At 43.3% G+C, this 18,727-nt stretch overlaps 3 protein-coding genes across 4 annotated transcripts in view; 2 read left to right on the forward strand and 1 right to left on the reverse strand.

Annotated features, from left to right (window-relative positions):
• The window catches only part of pcna (proliferating cell nuclear antigen), a 101,970-nt gene extending 93,012 nt beyond the window's left edge, over nt 1–8,958 (reverse strand). The window contains exons 1-6 of one of the 2 annotated variants that reach the window (XR_011079417.1): nt 8,549–8,958; nt 7,502–7,599; nt 7,320–7,387; nt 7,030–7,224; nt 6,655–6,778; nt 6,282–6,411 (exon numbers count right to left, since the gene is read on the reverse strand). Coding sequence is in view for 1 of the 2 variants with exons in the window: in XM_068596182.1 (XP_068452283.1) it covers nt 6,335–6,411; nt 6,655–6,778; nt 7,030–7,224; nt 7,320–7,387; nt 7,502–7,599; nt 8,549–8,769 (783 nt within the window). In the remaining variant the exon portion in view is untranslated. Of the gene's footprint in view, nt 1–5,971; nt 6,412–6,654; nt 6,779–7,029; nt 7,225–7,319; nt 7,388–7,501; nt 7,600–8,548 lie in introns of those variants that run through there. The other variant, XM_068596182.1, reaches the window with a different exon arrangement.
• psat1 (phosphoserine aminotransferase 1) overlaps nt 1–18,727 on the forward strand; it is a 201,849-nt gene that overhangs the window by 167,160 nt on the left and 15,962 nt on the right. The gene's annotated exons all lie outside the window — the stretch shown is intronic.
• LOC137799406 (uncharacterized) lies at nt 8,768–18,407 on the forward strand. The gene is made up of 5 exons (XM_068596197.1): nt 8,768–8,776; nt 8,983–9,096; nt 17,522–17,612; nt 17,694–17,757; nt 17,872–18,407. The coding sequence occupies exons 1-5, from the start codon at nt 8,768–8,770 to the stop codon at nt 18,263–18,265; spliced, it is 672 nt and encodes a 223-aa protein (XP_068452298.1). The 3' UTR covers nt 18,266–18,407.

An 18,727-nucleotide genomic window follows, 5' to 3' on the forward strand; every position in this document is an offset into this window, starting at 1 on the left:
CAGTTGCTAAGTAGCGAACCGAGGCATCGCTGGACCAGAGAGGGACGGGAGATGAGTGAAGCACGACAATGATGTATATATATATATATATATATATATATATATATATATATATATATATATACTGTCGTGTAAACCACATATCTCCAACAGAGCTGCAACCAATGAATACTTTGATTATTATACACATAAACACACATTATTTTCTTAAAGTCCGTGGCACACGTGCATGTTTTGTTCATTCAAGAGACCCAAAGCTTAAAAAACTACTTTGTTAACTATTAAATGAAACAAAAGCCACAAACATCCCACTCGAGGAGCTGTTTTCACCTCATCAGTGGATCTATTATCAGAAGGAGAGATGAACAGTATCGTGTGCTTCTGCTAGTGGAGAAAAACAAACTTCTTCAGCTAAAATAAACCTTTAAAATGGGCTGAAAACATGGCTGAACTCCTCACCGGTTCAGCTGAGAGTTGTGACGCCGGTGCAGATCATCATTCTTTTAAAATAGTGATTGTTCCTCACACCTGCGCCAATTACACTCAGGTGAGCACGACTTCTCTCCCCCTTCCTCCTCCTTCCTTCTCCTTCCTCCTCCTTCCTCCCCCTTCCTCCTCCTTCCTCCTCTTCCTCCTCCTTCCTCCTCCTTCCTCCTCCTTCCTCCCTCCAACCCCTGAGGCCTCGTCCGTCTCCCTTCGCCGCTGTGACATCTAACCGACAGGAGACGAGGACGCAGAGGACGCCTCATTAATATGCTAATTCATGCGGGGAGGCGCGGCTTGAAGCAGGTGGATCTGGCGTCACACGCGTGTGTCTGCCGTGTCCCTCGCCATGTGAGGCCTTGTGGCATGAATAATCTACGCGACAGCGGAGCTCTGAGGGCTTATGTAAGAGCGCCAGGGTGGAGGGATCCTCCTGAGTGACTGGAAGGAAAACACACAAGCGTGTGTGTGTGTGTGTGTGTGTGTGTGTTTCATGTGGACCACGAACACACAGGGGGGTGAAGGACATTCATTCTGCAGCGTCAGCAATTTCAGAGAGACTCGACCTGTGTGCTTTGACCTCTTGCGTTGGGTCCGAGATGTCTCCTCTTCCTCTTCCTCCTCCTCTTCATCCTCCTAGAGAAAGACAGCCAGCGAGTGTTTCATCCAGCTCCCCTTATCTCCACCGACAAAATCCCCCGCCTCCGAAAAGCAATTTTAAGAGCGGGAGAGCGCTGCTGCCGTACGATAAGACCAGAGAGAGAGAGAGAGAGAGAGAGAGAGAGAGAGAGAGAGAGAGAGAGAGAGAGAGAGAGAGAGAGAGAGAGAGAGAGAGAGAGAGAGAGAGAGAGATCAGGTGGACTTGAAGCAAAATGGCGCTAAAATGTGAACAAATTACACTAAAATAAAGGCTTGATTTTTCTGTTCCTCCATCTGGTTTATTGAAGAAAGCTTTAAACTCTCATGAAAACCTGCGTGACGAGAGAGGAGCTTCCAGGTGACTTATGGAGCGGCGGCCATTGTTGCGTAAGGAGGACTTTGTGGCACGCTCTTGTTTTCTTGCTTTCATTTTGTTGGATCCATCGTCCGATGTTGAGCTAAAGATTAAGATTGTGTAACACGCCCCAACCTGCCGACGCCGATCCGCGTTTTTAACAGTTTACGATTTGTAAAATATTCACATCTTCTCCATCGTCCCACCCAGAAATACGGTTTGACTTCTACCGGAAACAGTAGACTTCCTGCTTGGTTTTTCTTCTCTATTTCTATTTTTTTAAACCCAAACAATAACTTTTGGAAAACAAAAGAAACTATTAAAGTGGTCCCAGTTTTATTATACTCCCTCAATGCGTTTTGTTCATCCGTCCAGCGGTTAACTTTGACCTTCAGGCCCGTGGACGCGACTTAAAGGGCTGCTTCTACTTCTACTGCTGCTCTGCTTAGCGTCTTCTGTTTAGACCTGTGACACAAAATGGTACAAACGATTTAAGGCTTCGGTTCGATTTCTGTTATTTGTCAGAAAGAGCTATCAGCCAGCATTCAAGCTAACGTCTCTTAGCATTCAAGCTAACGTCTTTTAGCTAACGTCTTTTAGCATTCAAGCAAACGTTTTTTAGCTAACGTCTTTTAGCATTTAAGCAACCGTCTTTTAGCATTTAAGCAACCGTCTTTTAGCTAACGTCTTTTAGCATTTAAGCAACCGTCTTTTAGCATTTAAGCAACCGTCTTTTAGCTAACGTCTTTTAGCATTTAAGCAACCGTCTTTTAGCATTTAAGCAACCGTCTTTTAGCTAACGTCTTTTAGCATTTAAGCAACCGTCTTTTCGCTAACGTCTTCTAGCATTTAAGCAACCATCTTTTAGCTAACGTCTTTTAGCATTCAAGCTGACGTTTCTTTAGCTAAAGTATTGTCTCATTATGGTGAAAACATTATTTTGACACCCTTGAAAAATCCTTTGACTAAACTTGTGTGTTTCTCGTACATCTTGTCCTCGTGTGTTTGTGCGTCTCATGTTGTCTTGTTGTGGAAGAGAGCTTCACGTCTGAACTCGCCGTAGCTTTTGCTTATGCATGTTGTGTTCAGCTGCTCGAACAGGCGGGTTGGTGGTAATTACTGCCTTTTGCATGCATGGATAATATCTACACAGTAATTCAGAAAATAATTCAAGTCAAACATACAAAAAAAAAAAAAAGAGCTGGAGCAATATAAAGTCTGTCAGGTCAAACTTGACCCTCCTTCCTCTGTGAAGCTCTGACATCAAGATAAATGTCCCGACTGGCCTGATTTTGTCTAAATCTGCTTTAACCATTAACTCGTAATTACAGCTTTGGCAGTTTTTTTGTCATCGTGAAGCATCGCCGTCTGAAATTGTGACCAATTCAGAAGCGGAAAACCCCAATCAGGTTGAAGCCTCTTTGCTCCGTTACAGGAAGTAATTAATCTTAACCTGGATGGCACCGGTTAATTAAACATTGAGGCAGCTTAAACGGCCGTGCCGCCGCTTTGCTTCATATCGGTCGCTTCCTAAAATGACAGTCCCCATCTCTTCTGCTCGTGTTCTGCATCTGAAGACGCACAACCCTCTTATCTGGAAACACAGTGCCCCCAATCAGCCACATCCAAGTACATTGAGTTTCAGAAAATAAAACAGTACAGCTCCCCATAAAACGCTGCTCAAGAACATTGCAGTGCAGAGGGGGACGCTGGCATGGATTCAGACAACCCAGACTGACATATTAGGAATTATAAAAGACATTTATCAAATGTATTTGCCAAAAAATAAATCCGCCAAAAAAAAAAAAAAAAAAAAGAAAATCCTCTTTTCCTGCTTTGGCGATCAGCCTCCTTTTCTGCAGATGAATTTTGATATTCCAGAGGAGTTTGGGATTACAATGAAACGCAATCTACTTTTGGAGGTATAATCTCCTCCGTCTGCGCTCCGCCCTCTCTCCCCAGGCGGCTTTTATTCTTTACTCAACAGTTAAGATCAGATAAGAATCAGATGTCACTGCGATGGCCTGGAAAATGAGAAAAGGCATCCATGAGGGAATAATGAAGAGGAAAAGAATATTAAGAGAGAGATGGACCGATAAAGTGTGATAAAATGTGATAAAGTGTGATAAAGTGTGGACATATGGGGAATAGTTTAATGGCTTTCGTGCCGGGAGTAAAGTTAGCTAACTAGCCAGCTAGCTAAGTTGGCTAACTAGCTAGTTAAGGTGGTTTACTGGTTGATCGGATTAAAGCAAACGCAATGAACTGGCTAACTACAATATCATGTGTTACTTTGTGAACTCTAGTACATCAGGAGTACTTTGTTATCTTTATGCTCTGCTAAGCTTAAACACTAATAGCAATACTAGCTAGCTAGCTGCATTAAGGCCCGGCAACTGGTTTTGACCATAAAACGCTGAATCTTCTTGTTTTTCGACAGTTCAGTCCTTAAAAGTACAAACGAGATAAACCGTGTTAATTAGTTAGCTTAGCATTAGAGTGCCGGTGTTATTTTTTCTCCACATTTGGACGGCACCAGCTGTTTCTCTAGTGTTTTGTGCCAACATAGACTTAAATGAGCTAAGCGGCTAGCTGTAGCCGTTAGCTTCAGGAGAGCGGCATCAACCAAATGACAAACATCAGGAAATGTCACCAGCAGAAGTGCACACCCGGTGGTCTCTTTTCTGTTCCTGTATACATACAAACACACAGGGTTCACACACATTTTGAACCATAGATTTCCATAACTTTAAACCACATTTCCACGAGCAAACATGTGGTGAACTCTCAGTGTAAAAAGTGATAAAATGTAGTATTTAAACTAACAATGAGGATTCAAAGCATACAGTAAACCTTAAATGACACAAATGAATATAGTTTATGTATTTTGAGTATTTAAAACTCAGCGTAAATGAACACATGAATATAACACATTTATATGAGTTTTACTACACTTTTGGGATTTCATTTTTTTCCAAGGACTTTTTTTAGGTTTTCCATGAAAACCCTGATCTATATATATATATATATATATATATATATATATATATATATATATATATATATATATATATATATACACACACACACACTGACTGTGTACAGTGAGTTCAGAGTGGGGCCAGATGTGGCTGTTGATCAGATTAAAGCTTTGTGAGGATTTAAACCGTCTGACTCTAAAACTCTCACCTCCTGCAGTGAAACGCAGACAGACTCGTGTCTCTCGGGTGTCGTCGTGTGGAGCGAGTCCTCTGAATATTTAACGGTGATGTTCAAACAGAGCCGGAGCGCCGGCGACTCCAGAGGAGGCGACAGCGTCAGCATCTCTTCCACTCGAGCGCAAAGTGACCCGAGACCGGCCGGCGGCCATGTTGGCGCCAAGAGATCACTGAAGGCACTTGATGGTCGCTTTCCATTAAATCCACACACATTGCAATTCATTTATTTATTTATTTTGGGGGGTAAAGGCCTATAACGTGCCTTTGGTGAAGAAACTGTAGCAGAATAATTAAACTCTGAGGTGTTATTATAATAAATGCTAAGTCTCTTAAATGTGTTTTGTTTCATTGGTTCTACGTGATTATGACTTATCACACACACTTCTCTGATAACTACAGTGTGTGTAATAGATGATATGGTTGTGTTGTCCAAAAGTTATTTGATAAAATGAGTCATTTTGATCATGTATATTGTATTGAACATGTGTCCCCGTCATCATGGGGTCACTTCCCCTTTAAGAAAACCTGATGATTTCACCGACATTACTACCACAATGACTAAGTATTTACTCTTTTATTTCCACGTTTTGTCAAACTTATGTCCACTCTGTCATAGTGAAACATCAGTTAATATAAAAACCTTTCAGAAATTTGTAATCTTTAAGCAGCAGTCACGTTGCTGACTGAAGGCACAACATGTATTTACAACAATGCACGTCTCAAAGGAAAATATTTGATTTTTTTTAAAGGCATTGCCTATTGAAACACCTAACACAACATTAAGAGTATTCAGAATAGATTATTTCACCATAATAAAATTCTATTTCCTGCTGATGGAAAAATAAAGTGGTGAAAGAGCACCACCCAGTGTCTGAACATGGTTACTGCAGCTGAGCTGTAATTTAATGTCCTTCCACCTCAGTATTGATCACTCTGACCTGCGTTCGGTCAACAGTTAAAGCGTTGTTACTTTACAGAATAAGATTTTACACGTTCACTGCTTTTCCCCTCACTTCAGATGTCGTTAGTTAAAGTTACAAACTTCTGATGGTTTATGAAAACATGTTTGTGCAAATGCGGTGATAGCCTTTGCATCACTGTGAATCCAGACAGAGGAAAGTACAAAAGGGAACATTTGATCTGAAATCAGCCATTACATCACCGCCTCTGGTCAAATATTGAAAATAAAAATTAGAATTGAACGACCTGGATTACCTTTCATCTAAATATATATCTATATAACTTGAAGCACAAAATAAAAAAAGGATTACGGAAACAAGTTTAGTTATTTATTTTTGGACTGAAATCGATGAATACAAAAACATTTGGGGTCGGCTGACACAAAACCACAGGAAGTATTTACAAATGCGTTATCTACAAGGAGGAAAGGGACCACTGCTATCGGCCGTCCCAAACACAAAGAACAGAGGACGAGGGCGGAGCCCGAACCACACAGACGGCATCGCTCCCGTGGCTGACATGACAGTTCATAAAACCTCCTGCGGTGAATCTCCTCGGACATAAGAAGAGTCGACCAGCGTGAGATCGCTTCACTTTGAGTTCCCCACCGCCGCCGCCTGCTGCTGCTGCTGCTGCTCTCCTCTGTTCTCAGCTAGTTGGGCCGTTTTCATTCAACAACTTAGGAAGCTTCTTCGTCGATCTTGGGCGCCAAGTAGTATTTGACGTGTCCCATGTCAGCGATCTTGTACTCCACCACTGAAGACACACAAAGCCACGTTAGAGCCGCAGTAGTTTGTGTAAACGCTTGTTGAGGATACAAAGATTTTCCTACTTGCTAAAAACTTCATCACGTTTGTCATATTACACACAAACATGACATTTGGATTTAACCTGTTTGTAGTAATTTAGCAGCAGTGTGCTGCTGTGAAGCACCCGGGCAAAAACTGGGGGTTCAGTATCTTGCTCAAGGACACTGTGGTAAAGGACAGGTGCTCTTACCGAGGGGGATATCGGCGGACATGCTGAGGGTGACCGTCTTGGACAGCGGCGTGGCCTTGGTGAAGAAGTTCAAGTAGTTGAGGGCAAAGATCAGCTGGACGGGTTCGTTCATCTCAATAGTGACCTAAAACAACAACAACACAACACAGGGACGGTCAAAAACATTTGTAGATTTGTTTTGTCCGACTCGAGAAGGAAAAGGGGGCGTTCTTTTTAATTGAGAAGCTGGAAAAAGATTATCCAAATAGCTGCAGATTAATTTAACAATCCAACAATGGGTTCAGATCTAAATCCCAGTTTCTGGTGATTTATTTTGATTAATACTCTATAAAAAGTATTGGTCTAATAATGTCAGCTCAACCCCGTCGTACTCACCGCCTCGTCCTCCTTGTCCACGTTGCTGGTCTGGGACAGCTTGACGTTGCCGGTGCCCAGCTCTCCCGAGGCGGAGAACTTGACTCCGTCCTTGGCGCAGGAGATCATGACGGCGTCACCGATCTGGGAGAGGTCGCGGCAGATGCGGGCAAACTCCCCAGAGGGCATCTTCACCACACAGCTGTACTCCTGCTCCTGGAAGGACAAAACAACAACAGAACAGTTCAAGGGGCCAGTGTGCACGAGTGTGTCGGCGCCAAAAGCCAGAGGACGCAGGAAAGGGGACTTACTGGAATACCGAGCTGCTCCACGTCCAGGTCCATCAACTTCATCTCGTAATCGGAGACTTTCTCCTGGTCTGTTGGGGTGAGAAGAAGAAAAAGAGGCAAATTAAGACGACAGTTCTGCAGCTGAACAGCAACCGTCACAATGATGTCACACTGCTTCAATGTCAAAGACTCAAAAAACTTACTGAGCGTCTCAAATACCAGAGCGAGTGTGTCAGCATTGTCTTCTGCTCGGAGGGTGATGATGTCTTCATTTCCTGCACACTTCAGGATTTTGGACATACTGTATGACAATGAAGGGGGGAAAAATGTCAAATCACTTGAAAGAAAAGGCAATAATTTCATAGAATGTAGCATTTATATACAGTGGTAGTTTATAGGGAAGATACATATTTTCCATCTTTAAGTGTGATTGTGTGCTCATTTTTTATTATTATTATACAATTAGAAATGTAGTTACAATAAATGTTTAAGTTTTGTGATGCTGCTTAAGTTGAAAAGTAAGTTGATAATTTAGTTCATAAGAGTTCAAATAAATTTAAGTATGCCCTGAAATGCATGTATGTAAAACACATGCACATAAACTGCATGAAAGCAGAGCAGGTGTGAGCGTCGATGGGACGTCATCCGGTGTTGTTACAAAGAGGCGGCAGCGCGGCGGAAGTTGAAGTTCCCGCCAACCGTCCCGGCAGAGCGTTTGGCGCTCAAATGACGTAGTTACGTCACAACAACGTAGCTTGTTGGCGGCTCTTGAACTGCGCCAAGAGTTTTTGGACAACTTTGCACGTTAAGCCAAAACCGGTTATCTGTAATGAACTCATGTGGAAGACACGAAGCTTCTGGTCGTGACGCCGACAGTAAAGAGTTAACTGAGAGAGAGACGTGCCCGGGCAAGTCCGCCAAGATGGCTACCTTCTTTGTCGGCTTCAGATATTAAAGACAGAGCGATTCATGCCAACTAAAGATACTGACATAAACATTTAAGCAGCGTGTGACGTTAGCTTTACAATAAGCATCTAAACCGCTCAGACAAACCAAACCTCGGCTGTTAATGTGTGTATTTAAGCCGCGCCAAAACTTTGGCAAGTGGACCTCTCAAACTAGCTAACGTCACTTTTAGCAGCAGATGTTTATGCTAATGCTAATGTCCCGGGGACCCAACGACAGGCTAACACACACCAGGCGGTCTATGAATGATATGCGCGGGATGTAACGTCAAAGTCTGCCTTCACCTGCTGAGGTTGACTCCCATGGCGAGGTTCCGGTCGCAGCGGTACGAGTCGAAGCCGTCGTGCCGCAGGGTGAGCTGGACCAGCGACACGTGAGACGAGTCCATGCTCTGCAGGGAGATGCCGGACGAGCTGACGTCCCAGCAGGCTTCTGTGATCAGGTCCTTCAGAGCCTCCAGCACCTTCTTCAGGATGGAGCCCTGCACCAGACGAGCCTCGAACATGGTTGCCGTGGGAGTTTTCTTTACGTCTGCGTGGATTGAACTGAAGGAGTTGTTTTCGTCGCGTTTACTCCGTCTTGAAAGGAGGAGAGGCGCCTCTGGAAAAAAAAGTTCAGTCTTTGTGTTCGTCGGCTAGCAAGACGGGCAGCAGACGCCTCTCTCAAAGCAGAGGGGAAGATTTGAGCTGCAAGCGCGCGCTAACGTCCGGTTTTAAAGACTCGGCGTCCCTGCGTCATTTCCGGTTCCGGTTTGTCGGGACCAATCAAACCGCGAGTGGGCACCGAATGCGGCCATTTTGGAGAGGACGAGCCTCTCACCAGCGCAACACAGGTAACCTAGCAGTGACTTTATTTGTATTTTTTTATTACACATTTATTCAATAATTTGCACAAGTACAATGCCATAGATTGACAGTAGCGAACGGCAACAATCCATACATTTACAGTTTAATCCAATAAGTCAGGCAACTGCAGAGAGAAAGGAAAAAAAAGACAAACAATAGAAAGAAAGCATGAAATAAAATTAAAAAAGAGGAAACTAAGGCACAAATGTGTAATTACAAATATATATTACTGGCAACGCAGTGACAGCCGTTCAGAGTTTTTATATATAATTCAAATTCTTTGTAAAAAAAAACACAAATAGGTTTTTGGTTTGTACAATTACATTTTGGGGGCTTTTTCATCCAGTGGTTGAAAGTAAACATGTTCAATTAGCTTACAACTCTGTTAATAATTCAATTCTAAAACCGGTAAATAATGTGTATATTAAAAATAGTCATAAAAGCGTCTCATGTTTCATACCATATCATCGTTTATTACACAACCATTTTGTGTCGTTAGCCTAAAATACTTATATTAACACATGGATCATTTTATGAAAATCACATCTTAAACAGCTTCCAGTAATTCTTCTTTAAAGTCACCATCATGTCAAACAATTGTATTAATACTATATATTCAATCAGAGAGAAGGGAACATAGATTTGATTCTAGTTTTTTTATTTAACTTTTTGGATTAATTATTGAATATTTTTGGATTATGTGGGAGGAAACCTGAGTACCAGGAGTAAACCCACGCAGACACAGAGAGAATAATAGTTAAATTCCACACAGAGGCTGCAGCATTAAATCACTGTGTTAAATCACTGCAGCCATTGTGCCGCCCTCTGCTGGTTCTAGCTGTCTGCAGCACACCTGCCAGTTGGTTGAGGCAGGTGTGCTGCAGCCATTTCTTTGAAGGATCGTCGGCTGCAGGTAACTGACAGAGGGCCGCGATTCCCAGATTCGATCATTCTTCAGGACTTAAGAAGGCTCTTAAGAAGGGATGTGAACCAGTCTAGTTCTTCCTTCCAAAACACTCCATTATCTTCTCTTTCTTTTTCCCACCATGTGGGGAAAGCACAGGGTTTTTTGGGAAGAAAATTAGGGATAAAAATACGGAGGTGGACAACCTCCGTATTTTTATCCCCATTTTGCTTCCAAAATAACCTCTGCTTTTCTTCTTCATTGAAAAACATATTTCTTCAAGGTCCTTTTTGTTCATTGTGAGCATTTGGACTTGGATCTCTTGAATCGCCAATTCCTCATCCCTCACTTTAGCAGTGACGTGAAGAAGTCTAGTTCAGCCTTCCGAAACACTTCATCATCTCCTCTTTCTTTTTCCCTCCATGTGGGAAAGCAGAGGGTTTTTTTTGGAAGAAAATTGGCGATAAAAATACCTCCGTATTTTTATCCCCAATTTTGGGGAATATTGGGGATAAAAATACCTCCGTATTTTTATCCCCAATTTGCATCCAAAAAAAACTGCTTTTCTTCTTCATTGAAGAAAATTAGGGATAAAAATACAGAGGTGGACAACCTCCGTATTTTTATCCTCAATTCCTCATCCCACACTTTTGAGTTGATGTGAAGCAGTCTAGTTCAGCCTTCCAAAACACTCCATCGTCTCTTTCTTTTTCCCACTATGTGGGAAAGCAGTGTTTTTTGGGGAGAAATATGGGGATAAAAATACGGAGGTGGACAACCTCCATATTTTCATCACTTATTTTCTCCCAAAAAAAAACACTGCTTTTCTTCTTCATTGAAAAACATATTTCTTCAAGGTCCTTTTTGTTTAATTTGAGCATTTGGACTTGGATCTCTTGAGTTGCCAATTCCTCATCCCTCACTTTTGCGTTGATGTGAAGAAGTCTACTTAAGCCTTCCGAAACACTCCGTCATCTTCTCTTTCTTTTTCCCGCTAAGTGGGAAAGCAGAGGGTCTTTTTGGAAGAAAATTGGGGATAAAAATACCTCCGTATTTTTTCCCCCAATTTGCATCCAAAAAAACTCTGCTTTTCTTCTTCATTGAAGAAAATGAACAATTCCTCATCCCTCGCTTTTGCGTTGATGTGAACCAGTCTAGTTCAGCCTTCCGAAACACTCCATCATCTCCTCTTTCTTTTTCCCCATCATGTGGGAAAGCAGAGAGTTTTTTGGAAGAAAATTGGCAATAAAAATACCCTCACTTTTGCTTTGATGTGAAGAAGTCTAGTTCAGCCTTCCGAAACACTCCGTCATCTTCTCCTTCTTACTCCCACCATGTTGTCCACCTCTGTATTTTTATCCCCAATTTTCCTCCAAAAATGACCTCTGCTTTTCTTTTTTCATTAGAAAACATATTTCTTTGAGGTCCTTTTTGTTCATTGTGAGCATTTGGACTTGGATCTCTTGAGTCGCCTATTCCTCATGACTCACTTTTGCTTTGATGTGAAGAAGTCTAGTTCAGCCTTCCGAAACACTCCGTCATCTTCTCTTTCCTTCTCCCAACATGTTGTCCACCTCCGTATTTGTATCCCCTATTTTCTTCAAAAAAAACCCTCTGCTTTTCTTCGTCATTGAAAAACATATTTCTTTGAGGTCCTTTTTGTTCATTGTGAGCATTTGGACTTGGATCTCTTGAGTCGCCTATTCCTCATGACTCACTTTAGCGTTGGTGTGAAGAAGTCTAGTTCAGCCTTCCGAAACACTCCGTCATCTTCTCCTTCTTTCTCCCACCATGTTGTCCACCTCTGTATTTTTATCCCCAATTTTCTTCCAAAAATGACCTCTGCTTTTCTTTTTTCCATTAGAAAACATATTTCTTTGAGGTCCTTTTTGTTCATTGTGAGCATTTGGACTTGGATCTCTTGAGTTGTCTATTCCTCATGACTCACTTTTGCTTTGATGTGAAGAAGTCTAGTTCAGCCTTCCGAAACACTCCGTCATCTCCTCTTTCTTTCTCCCACCATGTTGTCCACCTCCGTATTTTTATCCCCTATTTTCTTCCAAAAAAACCCTCTTCTTTTCTTCGTCATTGAAAAACATATTTCTTTGAGGTCCTTTTTGTTCATTGTGAGCATTTGGACTTGGATCTCTTGAGTCGCCAATTCCTCATGACTCACTTTAGCGTTGGTGTGAAGCAGTCTGGTTCAGCCTTCCAAAACACTCGATCGTCTCTTTCTTTCTCCCACCATGTTTTCCACCTACGTATTTTTATCCGGCAATTTTCTTGCAAAAACACAACCTTTTGAGTATACAGCCAGGTATGTAATAGTTGGCTCCTGGGGCTCTTTCATTCCCGAGGACCCACCAACGATCCTTGAAAGAGACTGGTGCCGCAGCAGCACAACTGCCTAAATAGACTGTCCTGGGTGATTGGACCGTGCCATGTTACCTCAGTCAGAGGGGTGTCCTCAGCAGCCAGGCTACTCTGCGCCACTAGAAAGAGAGGTATCCTCTCCCCTTCCAATTAACATAGATTCAACGACCGCTATCTACCATTTAGCGGTAGACGGCTCGGAAGTGTCTCCTGCTATCACGGAGAACCGTGCAAGCCAAAGACACTCAATATCTCTGTTGAATTCTAGTTTGCCATTATTTGTGACTTTGTTCAGATTTTATTGCCCCAAAAATATGTACAGGGTTAAGATGGGGAACAAAATCTCAACAAAGCGACAAAAGACGGCAAACTAGAATTCAAGACAGACATAATGAGGTCTCCGTAGAAGCTAGAGACACTCACGAACCATCTACCTCTGCATGGTAGATAGCGATCTGTGAGTCCATATTACTTGGAAGGGGCGAGAAGACCTCTCTCCATAGTGATGCAGAGTAGCCTAGCTGCTGAGGACACCTCTCTGGCTAAGGTAGAATGGCATGGTCCAACCCCCCCGGCCAGTCTGGTTAGCCAGGCATGGTGAAGCGGCGCCGGTCTCTTTGAAGGATCGTCGGCTGCTAACAGAATCTGTTAGCACTCAGAGATTGGATGGATGGATGATGATTGGAGGGGAGGAGGTGGGGATGGGTCTGCAGCCTCTTCCAGCTCTCCACTACCACCACGCGTTGAAATTCTTCCAAGTCTTCCAAAAAAACCCGTCTCCTCTTTCTTTTTCTCCTCCTTTGCCTTGAATTTTCTCACCATCTTATCCACCTCCGTATTTTGATCTGCCAATTTCCTCCCAAAAACACCTTTGCTTTTCTTTTTCATTGAAAAACATACGTCTTCAAGGTCTTTTTTGTATGTCGTGAGTGTTTCGACTTGGATCTTTTGCGTCCCCAATTCCTCATCCCTCAATTTGATGTCCTCCTCGCGACTCTTTAATGTCTCTTTTAGATCCTGGATTTGTCTGTTGAAGATGACCTTGTGCATCGCAATTTCCTCCTCCCTCAATTTGATTTCCTCCTTGCGACTCTTTGATGTCTCTTTTAGATCCTGGATTTGTGTCTTAAAGTTGATCTCTTGCGTCGCTAATTCCTTCTCCCTCAACTTAGCCTTGGTATGAAGCAGTTTGATTTCTTCGTCGCGACTTTTTAATATCTGTTTTAGTTCCTGGATTTGTGTGTTGAAGTGGAACTCTTGCATCGCTAATTCCTCCTCCCTCAATTTAGCCTTGGTATGAAGCAGTTGGATTTCCTCGTCGCGACTCTTCAAAGTCTGTTGGAGGTCTAGGAATTTCTTATTTAACTCAGCTTGAAGCAGTTCGGAGTGTTTGTTCTGAACGGAAGGATTCAACTCCTTTTTCTGCCCGCTGACTACATCACCTTCGGCTTGAAGCAGTTCTGAGTGTTGGTTCTCAACGGGAGGATTCAACTCCTTCTTCTGCCCGCTAACTACAACACCTTCGGCTTGAAGCAGTTCGGAGTCTTGGTTCATAACGGGAGGATTCAACTCCTTTTTCTGCCCGCTAACTACATCACCTTCGGCTTGATGCAGTTCGGAGTGTTCGTTCTCAAGAGTACGCCTTAACCTCTTTTGCCGCCGGCTCAATATAACACCTTCGGCTTGAAGCAGTTCGGAGTGTTGGTTCTTAACGGGAGGATTCAACTCCTTCTTCTGCCCGCTAACTACAGAACCTTTGACTTGAAGCAGTTCTGAGTGTTGTTTTTTAACAGGAGGATTCAACTCCTTTTTCTGTCCACTAACTACAACACCTTCGGCTTGAAGCAGTTCGGAGTGTTCGTTCTCAAGAGTACGCCTTAACCTCTTTTGCCGCCGGCTCAATATAACACCTTCGGCTTGAAGAAGTTCGGAGTGTTGGTTCTTAACGGGAGGATTCAACTCTTTTTTCTGCCCGCTAACTACAACACCTTCGGCTTGAAGCAGTTCGGAGTGTTCGTTCTCAAGAGTACGCCTTAACTTCTTTTGCCGCCGGCTCAATATAACACCTTCGGCTTGAAGAAGTTCGGAGTGTTGGTTCTTAAGGGGAGGATTCAACTCCTTCTTCTGCCCGCTAACTACATCACATTCGGCTTGAAGCAGTTCGGAGTGTTCGTTCTCAAGAGTACGCCTTAACCTCTTTTGCCGCCGGCTCAATATAACACCTTCGGCTTGAAGAAGTTCGGAGTGTTGGTTCTTAACGGGAGGATTCAACTCCTTTTTCTCCCCGCTAACTACAGCAGCTTCGGCTTGAAGCAGTTCAGAGTGTTGGTTCTCAAGAGTACGCATTAACTTCTTTTGCCGCCGGCTTAATCCAGCGCCTGTGGCCTGTGGCAGATGGGGGTGTTTCCCAGCAGGCTTGCCTGTCGTCTCTGGTAAAGCGAGGGACATGTTTGTATCAAAGGAGCTCTGGTGGAGTGATGAGCTCTGGTGGGAACAGAAGACCTCCAGTGGACAGATGTCCTCTGGTGGAAACTGGTTGTCTTCTATTGATGTCTCGTAGACTGGTATGACTTCTTCAATACTGTGGACTGGTATGACTTCTTCAATACTGTGGACTGGTATGACTTCTTCAATACTGGGGACTGGTATGACTTCTTCAATACTGTGGACTGGTATGACTTCTTCAATACTGGGGACTGGTATGACTTCTTCAATACTGGGGACTGGTATGACTGCTTCAATACAGTGGACTGGTATGACTTCTTCAATACAGTGGACTGGTATGACTTCTTCAATACAGTGGACTGGTATGACTGCTTCAATACTGTAGACTGGTATGACTTCTTCAATACAGTGGACTGGTATGACTTCTTCAATACTGGGGACTGGTATGACTTCTTCAATACAGTGGACTGGTATGACTTCTTCAATACAGTGGACTGGTATGACTTCTTCAATACAGTGGACTGGTATGACTTCTTCAATACTGTAGACTGGTATGACTTCTTCAATACAGTGGACTGGTATGACTGCTTCAATACTGTGGACTGGTATGACTGCTTCAATACTGTAGACTGGTATGACTGCTTCAATACTGTAGACTGGTATGACTGCTTCGATACTGTAGACTGGTATGACTGCTTCAATACTGGGGACTGGTATGACTGCTTCAATACTGTAGACTGGTATGACTGCTTCAATACTGTAGACTGGTATGACTGCTTCAATACTGTGGACTGGTATGAATGCTTGCATACTGGGAGACTGGTATGACTGCTTCAATACTGGGAGAATGGTATGACTGCTTCAATACTGTGGACTGGTATGACTGCTTCAATACTGGGGACTGGTATGACTGCTTCAATACTGGGGATAAACTTCGAACTGGAAAAACTCTGGAGAACTGCTAAACTGCTTGTAAGGGTGTGCTTCTGACTTGTATGACGATTTCAATACGTGGCAAAGAATTGTTCAGAAGCGGCTCCTACTTATAGACCAAGGGAATGCATTCTAAAAACTGTGCCTTTGTTGTCGACCAATCAGAAGAGGCCGCTGAGAGAGAGAAGTCAATCTCAAAGGCACTATGCTAATCCATCTCCATGGATACGACATGGACTGCAAACCAAAATGGCGCCCAGAAAAAAAATATCCGAGGTTACGTTTCTCCATTTTTAAAAATGCACTTTTACTTTGAAAATACCCCACCGGACGTTACTCGGGCGTCGCCGTTAGCTTCACGCGGTGCTCATCTCCTCCTCCGTGGCATCCCTGATTCCCCGTCGAGTCCTCCCGATGTGCGACTCCGACCGTCGGCAGAAACAGAAGACGCGGAGGCCCGCTTCGTGTTGACGGCGCACGGTACCGTGAACATGAGGAGATAGAACAAATACCGACCCGGTAAAGGTCAGTAACGCGGCCCGGAGCCCCCGGTTCGACGACGGGGAGACGGGGCCAGATGTCTTGTTTGACAGATGTTGCTTTGCGTAGCTTAGCTAGCTCTGCCGGCTAACATCTAAGCTAGTTTCTACAATACAGAGACTTCATGCTAGCTTGTTAGCCTCGTCCAGTGCTTCGTCAGAAGGCCGTGCGTTTAATATTGTCCTCATAAAAACAGACAATAAGACCTAATAAGTACATGTAATTAAATAGCAGCTTTTTAAATACGTAGCTTACGCCACCGGAAGAGGAGGGCGCTGGTTCAGCACGTTGGCCTCCATATCAGGTTTTAGACAGACAGGCTGCAGCATCTTTACCAGTATTTCATTATTTATCATATATTTACAGTGAGTGGACGTAGTGGAGGCACTTTATATAAAGGATCATATTTTCCTCATTTGTTACGTTTTGGGTTTTTATTTTATTTTTGTTTGTTGAGACAGTAATTGGCTAAGGGACAAGGGTCAGTAAAGACTGCTGATGTGTCTTTATGGAGCTCATTGAGAAACTCTGTGAGTTTACACAAAAAATAATAACCAACTGACTAAATCCGTCAGGAAATGCAGGTAACTGATATAAATACCCCATCTTAACGAAAACAACACTCGTGTCAGGAAGATGTCGGTGACTTTAGTCACTGCTTTCTAACACCGTCCTATAAAAATACACCAAGCAGAAAAAAACAAGCCTTTGTTTCCCTCGGATAATCCATCAGGATTATACTTATATTTAATTATATTTAACTGATGTTTAGAGTAATTTGATTTACTGTAATTAGCTCATGAAATATGAGCTCGCCACTCATTTATTTTTCCTTTCCAGTCAAAGGCATAAACTTAAACTCTGCTCTTCATTTAAAACGTGTTTTTATTTGTCTGATCCCAGTCGAGTTAAATGAAAGCCGAGTGAGGATGTTTGCTGTTGGCTGAAGTTTGGCCGTACAGTATTGCCGTAGCTTTTGAATTGAATCAAACAAGTCCAACGTCTCTTTTCTTCCTGTAGGGAAATAAAACAATAACCCGTGTCTGCCTGGAAAGTTCATTTAAACCGTGTGCTTTCCAACAGTTATAGTATTTGTGGAAATTTAAACAATTTGTGGCGTGAATTGCGAGCAAAAAGCAGCAAGAGGAAGCCATCAAGTACAATCTTTTGTTGTTAATATGCGAACCATAGTTGTCATCCTCTCTTGTTTCCATCAGAGTGTGGCGGTTTTCACTCCGCTGATCGTCATCCTGGTCTTCACCTTCCAGAAGACGACAGAGCGAGGAGACCTGAAGGAGGCCTCGCTGGGTAAGACGGCTGCTTACATTTATTTTGGCGGGGTTATTTAGTCATCTTTATAATCCCGTTCCGTCTCCTTTTGTCTCCCAGCTGTGACTTTGACTCTGGTGCTGAACGGAGTCTTCACCAACGTCATCAAGCTCATTGTTGGCAGGTAAACGTTGTACACGAACATGGCGAGTGAAATGGAAGTGATAAGGAAGTGGATATAAAGCCTAAATCTGTTCTTTGTGTGTGTGTGTGTGTGTGTGTCCTCCTCCCTCATCAGGCCACGGCCCGACTTCTTCTATCGCTGTTTCCCAGACGGTCAGATGAACCTGGAGATGCGCTGCAGCGGTGACCCGGACGCTGTCATGGAAGGCAGGAAGAGCTTTCCCAGCGGCCACTCGTCCTGTAAGGGTCTCTTTACGGTCCATAACGCCTCAGTAATAATAAAAACGTCTCAGACAACAAGGAAAGCACAAATGAAGCTGGATGAAGGGAATGAAGCTGAAGCAGAAGAAGAGGAAGCTGCAGCCGGACGGCGAGCACGCCCACGAGTCCTTCTGCTGCGAGGAGGGAGGCGAGCTGGTGACGTGCGACAGGAAGGGCTGGCGTCCTCCGCCCTCGAGGGCCGGCCCTGCTGCTCCACCCACGACCCCGTCAGCCCTAAAAGAGTCTGAAAGACGAACAAGGAAAATCAACAAACTTTCTGGTTCCAACTCAAATGTGGGGATTTAACTGCTTGTTAAATGTTCGGCACCGCCCACCAGGACGAGTTCCTTGTATGTGAAGACATACATGACGATAAATAGTTCTTTGCTCTCTTTTGTACGATTCATAACGTCTTGATTTGGAAAGTTTTTGGACACTATTTTAACAAGTCAAATATCTCATAATTTTGACTTTCTTATCTCATAATTTCAACTTTCTATTTCATAATTAGGACTTTTTTTTAACCTCAAGCTCACTGCAGCTCGTGAGGCCGTTGAACATGCTTTTGGGATCCTGAAAGCCAAATTCAGGAGGATCAAATGTCATTCGTAAAGCGTATATTTATCTGTGTGTGTAAATATGAAGAATCCTCCATTGAACCACGCAAGCGCACAATAATATCATGCATCCCTCATAGAAGAGGACATGAG

Source organism: Clinocottus analis, unplaced genomic scaffold (assembly GCF_023055335.1).
Source record: "Clinocottus analis isolate CAN_PGR_092001 unplaced genomic scaffold, fCliAna1.0.p SCAF_35, whole genome shotgun sequence".
NCBI lineage: Eukaryota > Metazoa > Chordata > Actinopteri > Perciformes > Cottidae > Clinocottus > Clinocottus analis.